Here is a 17,497-nt window from a genome sequence, read left to right on the forward strand (position 1 = left end):
TTATTTAATATTAATTTTCAACAAACATTTATAAGATAAGAAACAAATTTATCTGTTGCAAAGTTTGGCATGAATTCGCATCAACAAAGTAAGGTATGAAAATATTCAGAAGAGAATTGGTCATAAAATTAAATTTCTTTAAAAAGTTTTGATCGCTATAAATAATTTAAAATTGTTTAAAAAAGCAATTCGGATTCGATTATTTAAATATGTTCATGTTGTATTTAACATAGTTTTGGTGTGGTGGTGCTTTGAAGAATACTCGTTGGAGAAACGTCCATTAATCTGTAGTTTATTTCGTAAGACATCATCGTTTCTACAATAATTGTAATTGTTGTCTTGTCGCTGTTACATGTTTGAGCCTATTTATGTACAATAGTCCCAACATATTCGGTTTGATGAAAACGAAAAGCGCTGAAACCAAAATTTTCCACGTATTTTGGATAATAAAAATCGATGTACAAACGATGAGACGAATACGACAGAAAGAAAAATGGTATAAAGGTTTCGGTAATCTATGTTACGAGATTTGCAAAAAGTTATGTAACATTAGTACGAAATCGTTGTACGTAATCTACTTAGGCTGATCGATCGACAGCTGGATCATCTATAAACAATTCTTGTTTTATTGACTTTATTGCAACATTGGCAGTTATTCAGTTGTATGGATTTATTCTCGCTTTTTGCCATTGTATATTATATTTGTCTTTGTAAAATTAGATAAAAATAATAATTATCGAGAAATCACAGGAAATTGGTTGATGAAATACTAGAATGAAAAAAAGACTGTACGATTATTATAAATTTTAAAATGATGATGAATATTTTTTCCACTTTCATTAGGTATATGTACTGAACTTTATCACGATGATTTTTATATTGAATTATAGAATAAACTATATAGAATGAAATTGGAAAATAATGTAAAAATTGTACATTCTCTATTGGGAATACAAAATTTAGAGATATTTAATGTAAGATAGATTTAAATAGAAAGAAATGGCAACTGATGAACGAAAAGATAACAAAGACAAATTGTCACGCATCGTTCCATATTTTCTCCATACATTACGAATTCGATTACTTTCGAACTAACAGTTGTATAAATTGAATATCCTAAATATATTGACAAGTATGTTTCTTATTTTAAAGACTTTCGACTATAGAATTGTAAATGGTAAAAAAAAGGGAGAATCGAGCTGTCGATTGTTCAACTAGTTACATGGATTTTCTCATTTCAATATCGAATCTAAAAAAACATCGTTAAATTCGATCGATGAAAATCTGCAACGATCGATTTTGTTCCTATCTTTTTTAATTTTTTTTTCTTTTCCTGTTTCTTTTTTTTATAGTAGGATTGAGTTTTTAAATGTTCGACCCTTCACTGGGAAAGGAACAACGATCGTCACGAGATTATTCTGGATGGAATCGACGGGGAAATATAATAAGGAAAATTACACGCAAGCGAAATCGGCGAATGAAATAACACGCTGACCTACATAAAACTCTTTATCGTGCAATTATAAACGCCTTATAATTAAGGGAATGTCGACCAAAAATACGCTTAACACGAAACTTAACGTTAATTCTAACTCGAATACTCTTAATTTAGGCATAACGCGATACGTGTTCTGACTCGATAAGAAAACGTGGCACTTATTTCAATTTAAAGATTATTTAATAAAAAGATTTTCTTGATGTAAGGAAATTAAAACAACATTTTGGATGTAGATTTGTTTCCTTAAAAGTTAATAACAACTGAAAACAAATAAATAAATGTAGTAAGATGTTTAAGATCATCGTACTTGAATAATATTTAAAAAATTCAATTTTGAATATCCTATGAATTTTCTCCGATTGTAACGATAGAGTTTTTATAAAATAAAATCCATAAAATAGCTCACTTATAAAAGGATTATTAAATTAATCGTTATTCTTGGTTTACAGTCGACCATTTCTCAACTTCATCTACAGTTTACATACATCCTGCATGATGTACTTGAAAAATAAATTAAGAAAAATAAAATAATAAAAAATTCTGCGATGTAAAAGATGTAACAAAAAGTCCTGACACTGAAAACCACTGATCCGAGTAAATTAATCTCGGAACTGCGCAAATCTTTGAAACCAACATACACAGTTTTAATTAAGCTTTAACATGACTGTATACTTTTAATTTAAATTGCAATATTACAATTAATATGTAACAGAATATTAAATAAAAGTCTTTCCTTTACCGATCCGTAAAAATTCTTCTCAAAGAGGCTACAAAAGGAATCCAAAATGAAGTGAAATAAAAACAGGATTTTACATAAATTTTAAATTCTTAACTCGTAGAATCACAAATATATCATAAAAGAATTCTTAATTAAGACATTGTAACACAAGTGCTCGTGTTTTCGAATCGCGACGCGAACACGACCACGGACCTCCGACTAACGATCTAGTGACTAGACAGTAAGCAAGTGTGTTCGTATTCTCTCCGAATCAATCAATCAATCAATCAATCATTCAAAGGTGAATGTAGTTCTTGTGTACTAGAAGGTATCGTTAGGCGATCTCGGATCGATCGATCGGCGATTAACGTGGTCGACAGGCCTCGATTCTCTATGTCGACGCACGACGGCATCGAAGAAAACACGAAGGAACCACATTTCACGTGATACCTTCGTTTTTTTCACGCCGTGGCTCCTCCATTAAATTCGGTTACGACCTATCCAACCTTACACCCTAGATAACGCATAGATATACGCATATGTTTATGTGTCATATAATTATATATATATACACGACTTTCCTTTTTATGTACAGAATCGCAACTATTAGGGTTAATCGTTACGTAGTTCAATGTCCTTGCGGATTCATTAAAACGGGGCAGAAAGACGCGTGCCAGCGTGTTTCAGACTCTCCGCCCTTTTTATAATTATCCCTTTAATCTCTCGTTTGAAGATCGATTTCACACGACGCTCGATCGATTTCCCTGGCTCTGGTCGTCGAAAATTCGCCTCGTCGTCGTTTCGAACACGCTTTCCCTTCGTCACTTTCGTGCTAGAAAAATCGTAGAAAAAAGCGATCGCTAGAAAATATCGCGACGACCATTCGCTTCGTCGTGAAATCAAAGTTAAGTCCACGCGAAATCAGTCGAGACGGCTGTGAAAAAGAATCGTCTGGCTGCCGAAACGAGATCATCGTACATTTCTCCCTTGATACAAGCAAAAGGTACCTTCTTATTATACGTATAAGATGCAGGGTGATTTTTTAGTTGGTCAAGTCATAACGTGCAAGATTGCCATCCGTAATAGGATACTGTTAATACTTAGCATACCTAATTTGAATTGTTTCTTTAATTGAAATATTTCAATTAGTGTCACTGCGTGTCACTATGATGAGATCTGCAGCATTGAAAGCGTTAAGCAGTTTGAAGATGATTACAATTTTATAATTGATATTATAAATAAAATGTCTTTTTTTATATAATATATGTGTTTATATATGTCAGCGATATCAGATTTTGTATGTATTTTATATGCATGTAACGACTTAAGCCTTTGGCTCATTAAAGATAAGAGGTTGAAAGCCATTACCCTGAAGTAATGTGAAAGCAGTCGAAGAAGAGTAAGTGGTCTTGATAGACGATTAAACAAATTTGAGAAAAAGAGAAGAAAATGTGTCCTAACACTGAGTGTACGTGATTGGAACCCAATATCGACCTTCTAGGATCCATAGATCCTAGATTAGGGTAAGAACGACTTATATATGTATACTACATATAATATGAAAACGCGACAGTGTACGATCCGCAATGTGATTGGCGCCACTGCCTTTGAATTTTTTTCAACTAACGAAAAAATCACCTTGTATAAGAAGGTATCGCATATACTTTCGTATAAGGGAATTGCATATAATTTTTAGTTATAATATTTTGTTCGGGGAGAACGTGAACGTCTCCGACGTGAATCACGGACCTTGGCAAGTTAATGATCGTTCGGATGGGTGTGTAGTATTACAGAGATTCCTCTCTTGGAATATTGACAACGCGATGCGCTTACAACGATAACACTCGTTAACTATTTACTCCTTACGATAAGTTCGACAGATTAATCGTGTTATGGTTTATGATAAACGTGCATGGATAATTGTCGACTGTTCGTTACAATTCTAACGTGAGAACGTTCTCGGGATGGCCAGACTCATTCCTTGATTTATTTGAGCGATATTTTTTGAGATGGAGTTTTTTTTTTGTGTAGAGTTGACTTTTGTGTTAGTTTTATAAAATCGATGGAGAAAGAGATGAGATATCGTCGTGAATATTTACAGGTGTGGTGAAATGTTTATAAAGAAAATTTTGTAAAAATTGAACGTGATTTTAGTGAAAGAAGGATTGCAAAAGTCAATTGTGAATTTTGTAATGAATTGTGATACTTTACGAATGGAACGATGGATTCTGATAGCGAATGTACGTGTTGCGATGGAAGTATTGAATTACTTTAGAACTTTAAATAGTTACTATTTTACGTGGTTGTAATCTAGTTCTTTCGTTAACAAATTATTTAAGTAAACACTTGTCTATTATTTTTCTCGTTATTACATGTCAAATAAGTGATTCATACGAGCGTTTTAATATTAAAAGATAGTAACAATTTTTACAAATACGAAAGTTCCTGATAAAAATAACATTGTATTACACAATTTAAAATATATACATATATACTCATATGACCATTGTGTAAATAAGATTAAATAGATATTTACACAGGCACCTAATGGTTCTAGAGGTTCAATTTGAACTAGATCAAGGGGATGATCAAATCGATTCGTTATCTAAATTACATTTCGATTAAGTCGAATGATGGACTGGATTATGTTGGATGGTAGGTGTAAGTTAGGACTGAATTACATCTAGATTAGATTCAGGGGTAAATTGGGCTTGGTTTATGTCTGGTCACTGAATGTTTTATGAATTGTGTTATATAAATTAATATAACATACTATAATCAAATTAATCCACCAACATATTAAGTTAGAATTTTTTCATTACATCCACCATCGATTTTGTCATTTTTTAATATTTCAATACCTTCATCAACACGTACGATAATTTTTGTCAAAATTAAATTATCCTAATGTTACTAAAAACTTACGTTAGAACGATTGTTGTAATATCGTTTGAATTCCTCGGAATATACATCTATGATGATTTTTATCAAACGATTTCCAAAGAAAGGAGTCTGGCGTATAACATATCCCCGATTTTGGTGGCTCGATCAATGAATTATACTTTCTTTATTACGCGATCTTCGCGTAGACTCTGGTTCGTCCTCGTACATACGACGCTACTCTGTTGCATATGATACACGTTTGTTTCTCTTTTTCTGATTCTCGTACTGAGAGAACGGCGAGCAAGATACATTTATCGAAGGTGCTAACACCTACGAGAAACGTTTACTGTTTATTGTGACGCGAAACAGAGCGTTAAAGATACTTCGTTATAAATAAACGGATAAACATCGTGCGTTAGATAAGTATAGAAAAATATTCTGCGATAATAAAATATTGCATATTGTATAACACCGTGGCTATCTAAGAAAAATCCGTTAAGTTTATTTTTAATTGAAGTTATTCATTTTGAAATTGTAGGATATACAAGATTGTAGGAAATTGAAAAATTGTATAAAATATAATATAACGATGGATAATCGTATTTTTAAAAGAGAATGTCATAGTTTCAAATTATACAACAATCTGTAATTCAATGTAACCTTCTCATTCTTCCAGAATGAAAAGCAATAGAACAGAAATTTTTATATTTCTTGTGAAAAAAAGGAAAGTATTTTTCTCAAAACCTCAATTTTAGAACTTACAGAATTTTCCTTCTACATCCATAATACGATCGCATAAATAACACAGGAACAGTAAAAAAGAGATACACTAGACTACAATCTAAAAGCTGAAGGCAAGAAGAGCTGCCTCTGATTCGTTTAAATACTTTTCACCCAATATCTATACAACAAACTCACGAAAATAATACTACAAACGTATAACAAAAGATTTGTACACATTTACTGAATACGTTATTTAAAACTCCTACGAAATAGTTCGTTTACTCAAACACAAGCTCAACTTGTCTTAAAGAACTCGCCGTGCAGGGAGTGCAAAAGAAAACGTACAATACGTTCGTATAAATAATTAAATTAAAATAGAACAATGTACAAATACATTTTATCGCGTGTGAATGCGTACTTTCATAGTATTTAAACTGCGAAACAGTTTTTTACATACGATGAAAATAATTAATCAAGCGAATAATTAGATACATCATATATCTTGCAGATATTTTAAATAAAAATAACAAATTATTTGATACGTTGTACGCAGCTCGTAATTATAACTAGACGCAAATCGTCTAGATTAGCCTTAAATGCCTAATGACTGCAAAGGTGTTTCTCTCAGTACGCGAAGCTACGAGTTAGCGAGCGGAAAATTCGACAGTCTGCCTTTGCGTTTCCTCCATTTAGATCGCGATCGTTGGATCACGATTCACGATTTTTCGGTTACCTTCTTGAAAAAACGAACTCTTGGTCCCTATATTTTTCTCAAAACACCTTCGCCCTCAGTTCGTCCATTTATCTCTGCGTTTCTTCCTTTTGTATCGCGAGTTCATTCGGAGAACAAATAAAAGGAAAAGAAAAAGTCATTACCTTATTACTGGGCTCGATTTCGGACAGATCGATCATACTCTGTTCAAACTTGTTTAAAAATACGAAGTTAGATTTTAACGGTGACGCGCGCGTTTCAAACGTTTTTTCTTCTTTTTCAGCTGATATTCAGTAGAGAGACAAGAACTTTTCGATTCTTGTAGAAGCACACGAAGATATACGGATACCATAGGTGAAAGACGTGATAAGTCATATTTCTCGTTTTTAATAGCCGTTCAAGTTCAAAGAGTAGCTTCGAAATTATATTTTTAAAAAGCTTATTTCACTTAGCAAAATATTCCTTGAGATAATTCTTACAGGTTCCCGGCTCTTCTGTCATGAAAAAAATGTTTTATAGAAAAAGGAAACTTAGTTTTTTTAACATCATGGAAAGCCTTTCATGTTGTTAAACTTTAACTTTCGCCACTAATATCTAACGGAGAATTGGCAGAAATAGATTTACCACATTTTTCCCTTTTGATTTTCATATACAAATAAAAGTGAGTTCTCGAGTGAAATTTTCTCGATACGCTGAACCTTCGATTAACTTTTTATAATGTATCACATACAGCATACATAGCGAGCTAAAAATCAATCTATCAAACGACGTACGCGTTAACGTCGCCGCTAAAATTACCGCAAGCCAAATGAAACTTTTAACGTTAAGCTTTTAACGATATTCCAAAATTGCTTCGATTTAATATTTACATCACCGTGCGTAAATATCCAGATACTTTGATCGATTTGTGGTAACAGTGCATGAATTTAATCAAAGTATACAAATTAGTGATGAATTATTATATGAGTAACTAGAAGCAGCATTTGTTACCTTTTATGAAATCACCAAAGCATAAATCTAAACTATCCATTAAAAAACATGGCACTAATATGTTTTAACGATTTGCAAAAATCAATTAGCAAGGATCATAATGATGTAAGTCAGTTCACTGTTAGTTTATAAAAGCTTGATTGTATTTCATTAAATTATGAAAGTATATTATGATAGAGAATAAAACTAGAACTTAATTAATTATGAAACTAAAGAGACAATACATTTAAAAGTTAAAACACGTGATTGTTAAAATTTTGACTTACAGCATTATGCTAATATGCAGCATATTGTACGTAGTTATAATAATTATAAAGGATAAAACCATCGCCCATTGATTTATCCGTAATTTTCTAATTAAAATATATCCTGTTGAAAATAACCAGGTATCTGGATACTTCTCAGCGGTAATATACATATGTATGTAAAATAAAAATTCTAATGAACATATCTCCATTAGGTAGACGCGAATGAAACGGTTCACCGAGACCAAAAAAGATTTACTCTTACACGAGGATTTTTTTATTCGCGAAAAAAGTACAGACGAACGTATTTAAAAAAAAGGAGAGAAATTGTAATCTCGCGCTCGTCACCGCGTGAACACTCGAAAAAACCCAAACGACATCGTCAACATTGGGACAATGGAAACGCTTTTTGAAAAGCTGCAAACGGCATAAAGCCGCGCGCGTTACTACCGGGTCGTGTCCTCTCTTACTGATCTTGTCAAACGTTTCTCCTCTCTATCTTTCCCTTTCCTCTCTTCGTCTTTCTCGTTCGTTAAGTACGTGCACGACGACCGTCGTCTGTTACTAACGTGTAACCTAGAACCTTAAAAACGACAACGTTCGAGCTTACTCTACAGGAACGAACCTATTTTCTTCTTTTTTATTATTTTTCCATTATCCTCTGTTCCACACCTAGGAGTTTTGTTAGCGTATATCAAAAGGACTATGTACAAAAAGGGTCGGCCAAAATGTACGAAACGATTCCTCGAAAACGAATGTTCACGAGGCTGTGCCACAATTGTGAAATTTTCGCGATCGAGGAACGATTCTTCGTTCGGCCTCGGGCTTAGGAACTATACTTACTGCTACGCGATACTGTTCAATGAATTTTTTTTTTCATGTTCGTACTAACAGATCAGCTTCGTTTTCAGTGTATACCGAAGTACGCTTGATCGATAGACGATTTCAATCGGTGCAATCGATCTCTGTTTTCTTTGTTCGAACTTTGGAATCTTAGAGTCGCCTCTTCGAGCAGTTTTTACCTATGATGTCTCTTTCTTTGAAGAGCGCTCTTTGCTTCGATGTATGTAATGCAACAACACTGTGAATGGAACACGATCGAATATTTATTTCGATCTTCTAAATTCGATTCGAAGATTCGGTCTGATGAGATTTCATTTCGATAAAATTTAAGTCGTATTGATATACGTATAATATTGTTTTACGTAATATACGACTGAAAAGTGTAATAAAGTATTTGATAAATTGGTGGTTAAGAGAAATGGAATTCGAAGTTGAGAGCATTTTATAGAAAGTGTCGAGACGATTGCACTGATCGTTTTAGTACACTTAAAGGGTGTCCTTAAATGACGCGAGATCACTACGATGAATCATTGTTTTTCTTCTTCTCGTTTGTCGTTCGCGAGCAAATCGCTACAATTTGAATTTTCTTCTTTTTCTTACGTTTCGTCATCGTACGGGTGTCTCTTGTTCACGATTTCGATGTTCTTCTCTCTTTTTCGCTGTTTTCTCGCTGGATGTTACTTGCTTAAGCTCGTTTTCCCTTTTCGTAAGAGAGATTCGTGGCTGATTAATTGTTTGGAACGAAGTTTAGAAGAGTGCGTCTATCTCAGTATCGCTCCCATTCGACGCGTTGCATGATTGCTCTTTTTCACTGAGCGTTCAGTTCAGACCTGCCGAGAGGAAGTTGAAGAAAATGAACGTGATTTAGTGCGACTGAAAGCTGTGTTTTAATTAAATGTCAGATTTGTGTCGAATAAGATATTAAATAAATAAAAACGATAAAAATTCTTCTATTACATTTTGTTAATATTATCATTACGTAAATTGTAACTTATCCTAAATTGTAAGTTATGGAGTACAAATTCTTTTCTGCAAATTCTTTTCTTTATGAGTATAAATAAAAAGATGGAACATAAGTAGAGATTTCATCTATTTATTTCACTTACTATTGGAAGAACTACTTTGAATTTTATGATTTTGAATTCTTACTAGATGCATAGTATCAGATAAAAATTTAAAGTTTAAAGACTTTTGTTAAACGTAAATTGAGATCACTTACTTCAATGCTTTGTAACGTTCTTTCTCTGGATTGTTGTCTGGTGGTTCACACTCGAAAGACGCCAGAGCTAAAGCTATATTATCAAAAGAAATAAATTAGAGTAATGCTGGCGAAGCTTACAACGAATAAAATATTTTTTAATATCTAAACAACTAAAAATAGTTTTTTTTTATTAATTACAAAAGAAAGGTTACTTTAGTTTCCAATGAAATAATCTGAAATATTGTAACAGCAATGCAATTTTATTTTATACGAGTTCTCGAAAGTAATATCTTAGTTTTAAATATTATTCTATTCTTTACCGATTAATTTAAAAGCAATTTCACGTTTCATTCAATTACTTTTGTTCTCTATTGTATTTTCAATTCATTAATTCTCTTCTTATATACGAATCGAATAAAAACAGGTTAAAAAGTTTTACCATTTTCAGTCAGCACCGGGCTCGCCTGAAGGAAAGCAATGACACGCGGATTCTTCTCGAATGGACAAGCAACTTGTTTCCAAGCAATGAATTCTGTCACCTGTTTCGCCAGTTGCCAGAACTTCTCGAAATTAATGTGTCCATTTGGTAATCTGAAACGATAGTTTTACGACAGGATTAATGTATAAATAAATATAAAAAAATATAATATGTATAAATATTAAATCATGAATTAAGAATCCTTTAATCAAAAGCTTGAAGAGTTCTTATATTTTATTTTAATGGTAGATATCGTGTTTAAAATTGTTGTTCTTTTACGTGGCACAACGTAATGAAAAGTATTTATATTTTTAAGAAATGTTTAACTCGTAGGTCAATTTAAACTCGTTAAAATTTTTTCCCAAGCTTTTAATAAGTTCATCTAATTTTATCTGCTTTATAATCGTTAATATTGATGTCGACATTGACGTCTAAAACCTTGTCAATGTTCTACCAGCGATGAAGAATACTTTCATCAGAGTATCGAGGTTCGATATAATAAACCTTTTAAGCTTTTAACCAATTTATTAAATTTCATCTACTTTATGATCATTAAAAATTTTATCGATATTGAAAAGTAGCTCGTCAATGTTCTACTAGTGGTTAAGAATACTTTCAACGCAGTATCGTGGATCTAAATAGCAATCTGCGCATGTAATCATTAAAAGTTTCACTGTTATCAAACGCTTTGCGAATGTTTCACTATCGGTCAAGAATGGTCTCTTCAGAGTATCGTGGGTCGATAGCAACAACAACGTTACATCCTTTAATGTACGTTGGCTTGTGTTTATACAGTGTCAGCCGTCCTGTGCAGAATAACGGTCTCCTGTTATTTTGTTAAATTAATTTCGGATAATCCTGATCGTATTAGCCGGTGTGAGAGATACGCTGATATGTTAAGTTAATGGTTAGCTCCATAAATTTCAGGCTTAGGACGCATCAATCAGTCTTCGGTTTGATGCACGCTTTGATTAATTCCGACTTAGTCAATTTCGATTCGCTCATTCGCATTTGTATTTTATCATTAATAAATTTACATTCTAGTTTGCAAAAATATTTAACTCGTTTAAGCTACTATCCGAGACTTTTCTTATTTCATCTTCGCATATGTCGTATTTTATTATGATGTGTTTTGCAATATTTTGATAGCCGCTAATTTTTTATGAAATTAATGCGTATTGCACGGTACGAAGTAAGTTGAAACAGAGAAAATTGTTGGGAAGGAATATAACAGACAATTTTATTACAGAAGTTATTACATTACAAGAGTCGTCGTAGTTTACGATCAAGATGAAATTTTGTTAAATTTTAAGAATTGTATTTTTTATTTTCTTATTATTATCGCTTGTTAGAATCTGTGTAATTCTTCTAAAACATATTTTCAAGTATTTTATTCATTTGAGTAAATGAAGAAAAGCTAATTACCTCCTATTTAATAATAGTATGATAGAAAAGGATAATGGAAAGTCGATTCACGCATTACGAAAGTACACGGTTCCACGTGGATCTAAAATCGTTTTAATTATTTAAGGAATCTCTAAAATAATCCGTCCGATATGTGTATTCTTATTGTAAGAAAGTAATATTGAAACTGAATATTTTATTCGGTAAAAGGAAAGTTCATTTGAAGAGGGTATTTCTATGCTTCTTCATTTTGTAATTTCAAGAAGTGGGCTCAAAGTGGTCAGTTCGCGAGGAAGTCTCAAAAAGTTTCCAAGTAGTCCCATTAAGTTTTATGTACTCTTCGAAAGCAATGTAATTTTACGTGCAAACAATCTTGGAACTTGTTAAGGTCTTTCTTAGGGAAAAGAGGAAGCGAGCAAAAAAGAGAGAGAATGCCATGTCGAAGATGAATCATAACGAAAAAGTACTACCTCAAAATCATTATGATACTGTTAAAAGCCATTTTAATGTATTAATTATACGAATACAAATCTTAAAAAACGTATGTAAGACAGCTTCGAACGAAATAAAATGCAATCACAACGAAAAGAAACTTTTTAAAAGAAAGTTAAAAGAAAAATTACCAAAACTTTTTATCAAAACCTTCTATCGACATAAAATGAGTAATATTTTCCGTTCGCGAATTTCACGAAGCTTGACTAAACGAAAAACGCTATTCATCCACAAATCATGTCCAATATAAATCTTCGAATACATGCACGTAATATCAGCTATTGCTCAACCAAATTTCCAATTCCAAAAGAACTTTTAAGAATTCATCAACCATCTACCGGATTCACGGGTTCGATTGAAGAAGGAAATAATTCTTCCTACTTAGCAGATATAGTATGTGTAGATGCAATAGTTCAGGAATACATTTGAACATTTACTGTGGAAAATATTTATGTATATATTGTATGAAGATATGTCATTATATAAAACATTTTGAAAATTCATTAGCTTTGTAACGAGGCACGACTGTCATGATTATATTGGTCAAATTTGGAATCAATTTGAAAATGTGTATATTGGATTCTTTCAAAAAAGTTTGTAGCATTTTTATTATAAATTTTTATCAAATAAAGTAATGTTTAAAGAAGTATCATTCATAAGTTGGATGATAGTCCAGTAAATATCTCGTAACTTCTATTAGATTACTCGAAAAATTTGCAACGGAAGTTGAGAAATACTTGCGAAGACTTTTGTCATCTATAACTTCATGAATCTCTTCTTGAAAAATTTTTCGATAACCCAAACCTAAGCCCAAATCGACAATATACATTTTCAGATTAATTTCAAATGTTATCAACGTAATCACGAGTTGCGTCTCGTTATACTGCTAATGAAATTTCAAAATGTTTTGTATAACACACATAATACATTCATGAAACGTCTCTATAAATAGGTATTGAAATACTTTTGTAAGCTACTGTACACTGTATGTGACGAACCATGGAGCATGTGACGATACAACGAGGGAACGCGCGAAGACACGTACATGTGCGCGAAAGCGTGGGTGAAATTACGAGTCGAACTTGGGCAATTTATCGTGCGGGTCGGAAGTGTGCGAATTCGCGTAGCATCGGCGCCCGCTTCCGGCTGCACGACGTTCGCGTTACGTTCACGTAACAGACATTTACATACGCGCAGCCATTCGTCTTCGCCCGGTGGATGCCTCGATCGGTCAATATCCATCCAGCGTTGCCTTCGAGAAACCTATCTTTCCTCCGTCTACCCTTTTCTCGTTCCTCGTCCTATGTAGGATCGAAATTCTATTACAGATTCGGTCCACGGACGACAAGGAAGGATAATTGCTGGGAAGGAGGCTCTTTTCCCTTATTAAACTCCGTCGAACGTATTGGGAACTGTGCCGCTTTCTAAGGAAATTGATACTATAACGCGATTCGGTTTGCCGGAACAGTCGTTTCGTATTAAGGGTGAACGCGTTAATGGCTGAGACATGGATCGTGTTTGCAATGGAAACGTGACAACGTGGATGGATTTTAGATAGAAAATTTTCGAATAATTTTGGCTCGAGATATAATAGAGGATTTCGTATTCGTAATAATATGGAGATAAGAATATCAGGGTAATATAATAGAATTTAAATAAACAGAATATAATACAACAATTATTTTTCTTAACTTTGTGCCTCTGTTTCTTTAAATTTATAAGAATTAAAACTAACCTGGGTAAAATTAGTTAATTAAATTAGTTGTCCATTTATTAATTTTCAATCTCGCGCAAGAAATTTTTCTGATTGAAAAACGACCTAACTATCAAGTTAGTCTATCTCTAACTTCAATCCCAATAATTTTATGGTTTAACATAAAAAAATTGTCACAATATTCGTGCATCAAAGCACACAGAATGCATGATAGTAACGTTAGAAGCTTTAGTCTCTTTTATAAAACAACTTTCAAAATAAAATACGAATCAATCGCCCATAAATCGAAGGAAAGCTGGAATAACCACGCACATGTGTCACTGTTTCGAAGCCATTACAATGCGTCCCGTTATTTCTCTGAGCCAATATCAGCCACAGTTCTCGATCTGCGTATTATGTGATCCGGACAAAATGCATAATACGTGGACATTTATCTGTAGCCTGTATACATACGTCTTGAAGCGATTTGTACCAGCGTATCTTTGTACGACGATCTGCTGTGTGCGATTCAGTGAAATGTTTCCGTACTGTTCAGACGTTGCCTATCTGCACGAATTCGCATTTTCCGCGAATTTTCTACCGTGCGTCCGCCATTCCGGGCATAATATACGCCGTTATGATTTTAACGTACATACGTTGAATGGGCATGCGCATGTATACGTGTACACCACTAACCAAAAGCTTGAGTTTATACGCTTTAAAACTTTTGCATTCACATTCCAAATTATAATGATCAGTCGATATGATTAATAATGATATGATTAACTAATTTATGAATAATTGATAAGAACGTTATATTCGCATTGTCATGAGTCATAAGTTATATGAGTACATTGTTACGACTTAAGTTATTTAAATCTTATTATTGAAACAGTTTAAAGTTAATTCGACAGAGAACAGCAAGAATACTGCTCAATGAATACTTCTGGGTGAAGGTGCATGTATAGGTGTATGTATGTGAGATATTTCTACTTTTAAACTGACAAAAAATCCCACTTTAATATATAAAATCCTACATATATATAAGAGTATGTAGTTGATCTGCATATAAGTGAAAAATTCATTAAATCCCAACTTTTGTGTAGTCGCGTATCTGGGAGAATTATACACGCGGTTATTCAGTAAATATCGTCTCAAGTAGTGGAACCACTCTACTCGAATAGAAATTGTTTTTCTAATGAAACTTCTTGTGGCTACGCAGTGGCCGCTTTCGAGAGACGGTTTCATTTCACCTTGCTATCGCATGTGTAATGAGCTTTTTGAACGAAAAAACGTTCTACCTCAGATGCCCATCATTGTGATGATTAATCAGAGCTGACCCATAAAACGATCGTCGTGAACCGAGATTATTAGAATCTTTACATGGCATGGAAAATGAACGATTTTAAAGGATTATTAGAAAAACGAAGAAAAATATTAACTTCTGAAATATTGTATATAATATTTGGAGACTGTATATTGTATTGGTTTATTTTATTCGTTTCCATAATTTGGTTTCCATAATTTGATTGATCGTAGTATTAAGTAGCGTTCAGACGATCAATATCATTATCAATGTGTAAAGTTCTCAATATTGTATTGACAATATATATTGATCGTCTGAGGCTTAGGAGGTCTCTGACATACGTTAAATATTGACGATAATATTGTTCGGCTGAATGCTCCATTACATAGCATTTAATCAAATGGTACAAGTATTTCTCGGTTACTAAATACCTGTCTCTTTCATGTGGCAAGAAGAGAACATTCGCTTTGCGTATTTTAAATTATAATAAAATTTATCAATTCAGAAAATTCATACATTCGAATTTAAAATATACAAACAAATCAATAAAGTAAAATAATACGTGCCATAAATTGTAATACTTCTTTATTCTATACACTTTAAGTAAAACAAAATCTGTAAGTAGTACTAGACAGTAATTTGTCAGACATTATAAGCATTCTCCTTCAATATATTTTTCCGTCGCTTAGATCTGCCTATATCGTACACGTGTTACGAAATACTGGTCATATATTGTACACATTTTATGCGACGCTTTAATGAAGACGCCCTTTCAATAGAAACTATGAAAAAGAAAAAGAAACAATAAATTTTCTGAAAGAAATAGACGTGGGATATTCAAATTAACTCGTTTCAAGAAATATCGTCACTTATTATATAGATAAACAATTGCGCACACTTTGCAGGTCTTTTTATAAGTTCGTAATAGAAAAGCAGACTCCGAGAAAAGGAAAGGGTTCCGTTCCTTTCTCTAGTACATATCCCTCTTTCCCTGAGTCTTCCTGTTTTCTTTTCAACAACTTCCAGTCAAGCTACGAGGAAACAACTTTTGCTATTACAAGTTTAATAAGTTTACACGTACAGCTGGGAGAAGGGATGACGTCGGGAGACGGAGGGAACGTTTCTCGCGCGGAGAAAAGCGAAGGAAATGGCACGGCACATTCGTCGTCTTGATAAATACGGCCGACAAAAAGAACCGAAAGGTCGGGCACTTCGCGAGAAAACGAGCTTCCTGTCAACGTATCGCCTCCGCAGGAACAAAATTATCGAACCTTCAAACGAAAAGAACTCGGTAAAAAGTTCGTATTGGCCCCCGGCAGGAAATCGGTGATCGCGTTTCAACGCTCAGCTTACGTTCAGCATCCATGTCAATCGCCAACTTAAATTACCTTATAAATATTCCACCTGGTACGATTTTCAGGATAGTTTTTATATTCCTGTGTGGAAACGCGAAATTATAAAATCGTTGATCAAAGGCGATTATAATTGAAACTGAAATTTAAGGGCTGTAGAGAGAAGAATGGGTTTTAAACGAAAATTGAGTTGCAATTAAGGATTCGCAGGTTGTACTTTGGTAATTTTAATCAATGTTTAAATTGAGTATTAAACTCTGTATAATTTTATATTAAATTGTACGTTATTATAATTATATTTTAAATTATAAGCAATTATGAGCGACGTTAGAACCGTTAATTCTTTGTAATGAAGATCTTTTGCTACCTCTTAATTGCTCAATGACATTTTTTGAAATGGATTTGTTTGAATATTTCTTCTTTTATCTGATTTACAAAAGGTTTACTATCTTTTCTTGCTCTTCTGTTGTTTCTATTGAAAGTGTATTATAATTGGAGATAGTGCCTTTATAAAATGTATACAATTGTTTATGGGTTTGATGATTTTTGTTGGCGAGTCTTTCACCCTGTTAAATTATCATATAGACAGCACTGAAGCTGGTCGTTTCTGTTTCGAGATCGAAATCGTAATTACTTAAGGATCGGAAATCAGAACGAATCTCTGAAACTTTGATGAAACCAGAAATTTCCTCGAGTGCTTTTAAATAATCAATACTAGAGTCCAAGGTTTTTACTCACTTGTTGCTGCATCCCTCATTCAGGAAGTAGAGATCCTTGACCAGCAAACTAAAGAAGGGTACGACGATCCTCTGTCGTTCGTCCGTAGCGCCGGCGCTACGCCACATCGCTGCTTTCAGGGTGCTGCGATAGCTGCTAAAGTTGCTGCTCGGATCCATTTGGTGTTCAAGAATTGAGAATTTCGCCAGCTGTACCTTTGACCACTGTAACAGAAAATAATT

The 17,497-nt window shown here is 33.3% G+C and overlaps 1 protein-coding gene across 1 annotated transcript in view; it reads right to left on the reverse strand.

The window, feature by feature from the left end:
• Positions 1-276: 276 nt before the first annotated feature.
• The window catches only part of LOC126867630 (uncharacterized), a 647,133-nt gene continuing 629,912 nt past the window's right edge, over positions 277-17,497 (reverse strand). The window contains exons 11-14 of the mRNA XM_050622333.1: positions 17,277-17,479; positions 10,253-10,404; positions 9,832-9,904; positions 277-9,442 (exon numbers count right to left, since the gene is read on the reverse strand). Coding sequence (XP_050478290.1) covers positions 9,421-9,442; positions 9,832-9,904; positions 10,253-10,404; positions 17,277-17,479 — 450 coding nt within the window. The 3' untranslated portion in view covers positions 277-9,420. The remainder of the gene's footprint in view (positions 9,443-9,831; positions 9,905-10,252; positions 10,405-17,276; positions 17,480-17,497) is intronic.

This window comes from Bombus huntii, chromosome 7 (genome assembly GCF_024542735.1).
Source record: "Bombus huntii isolate Logan2020A chromosome 7, iyBomHunt1.1, whole genome shotgun sequence".
In the NCBI taxonomy this organism is placed as follows: domain Eukaryota; kingdom Metazoa; phylum Arthropoda; class Insecta; order Hymenoptera; family Apidae; genus Bombus; species Bombus huntii.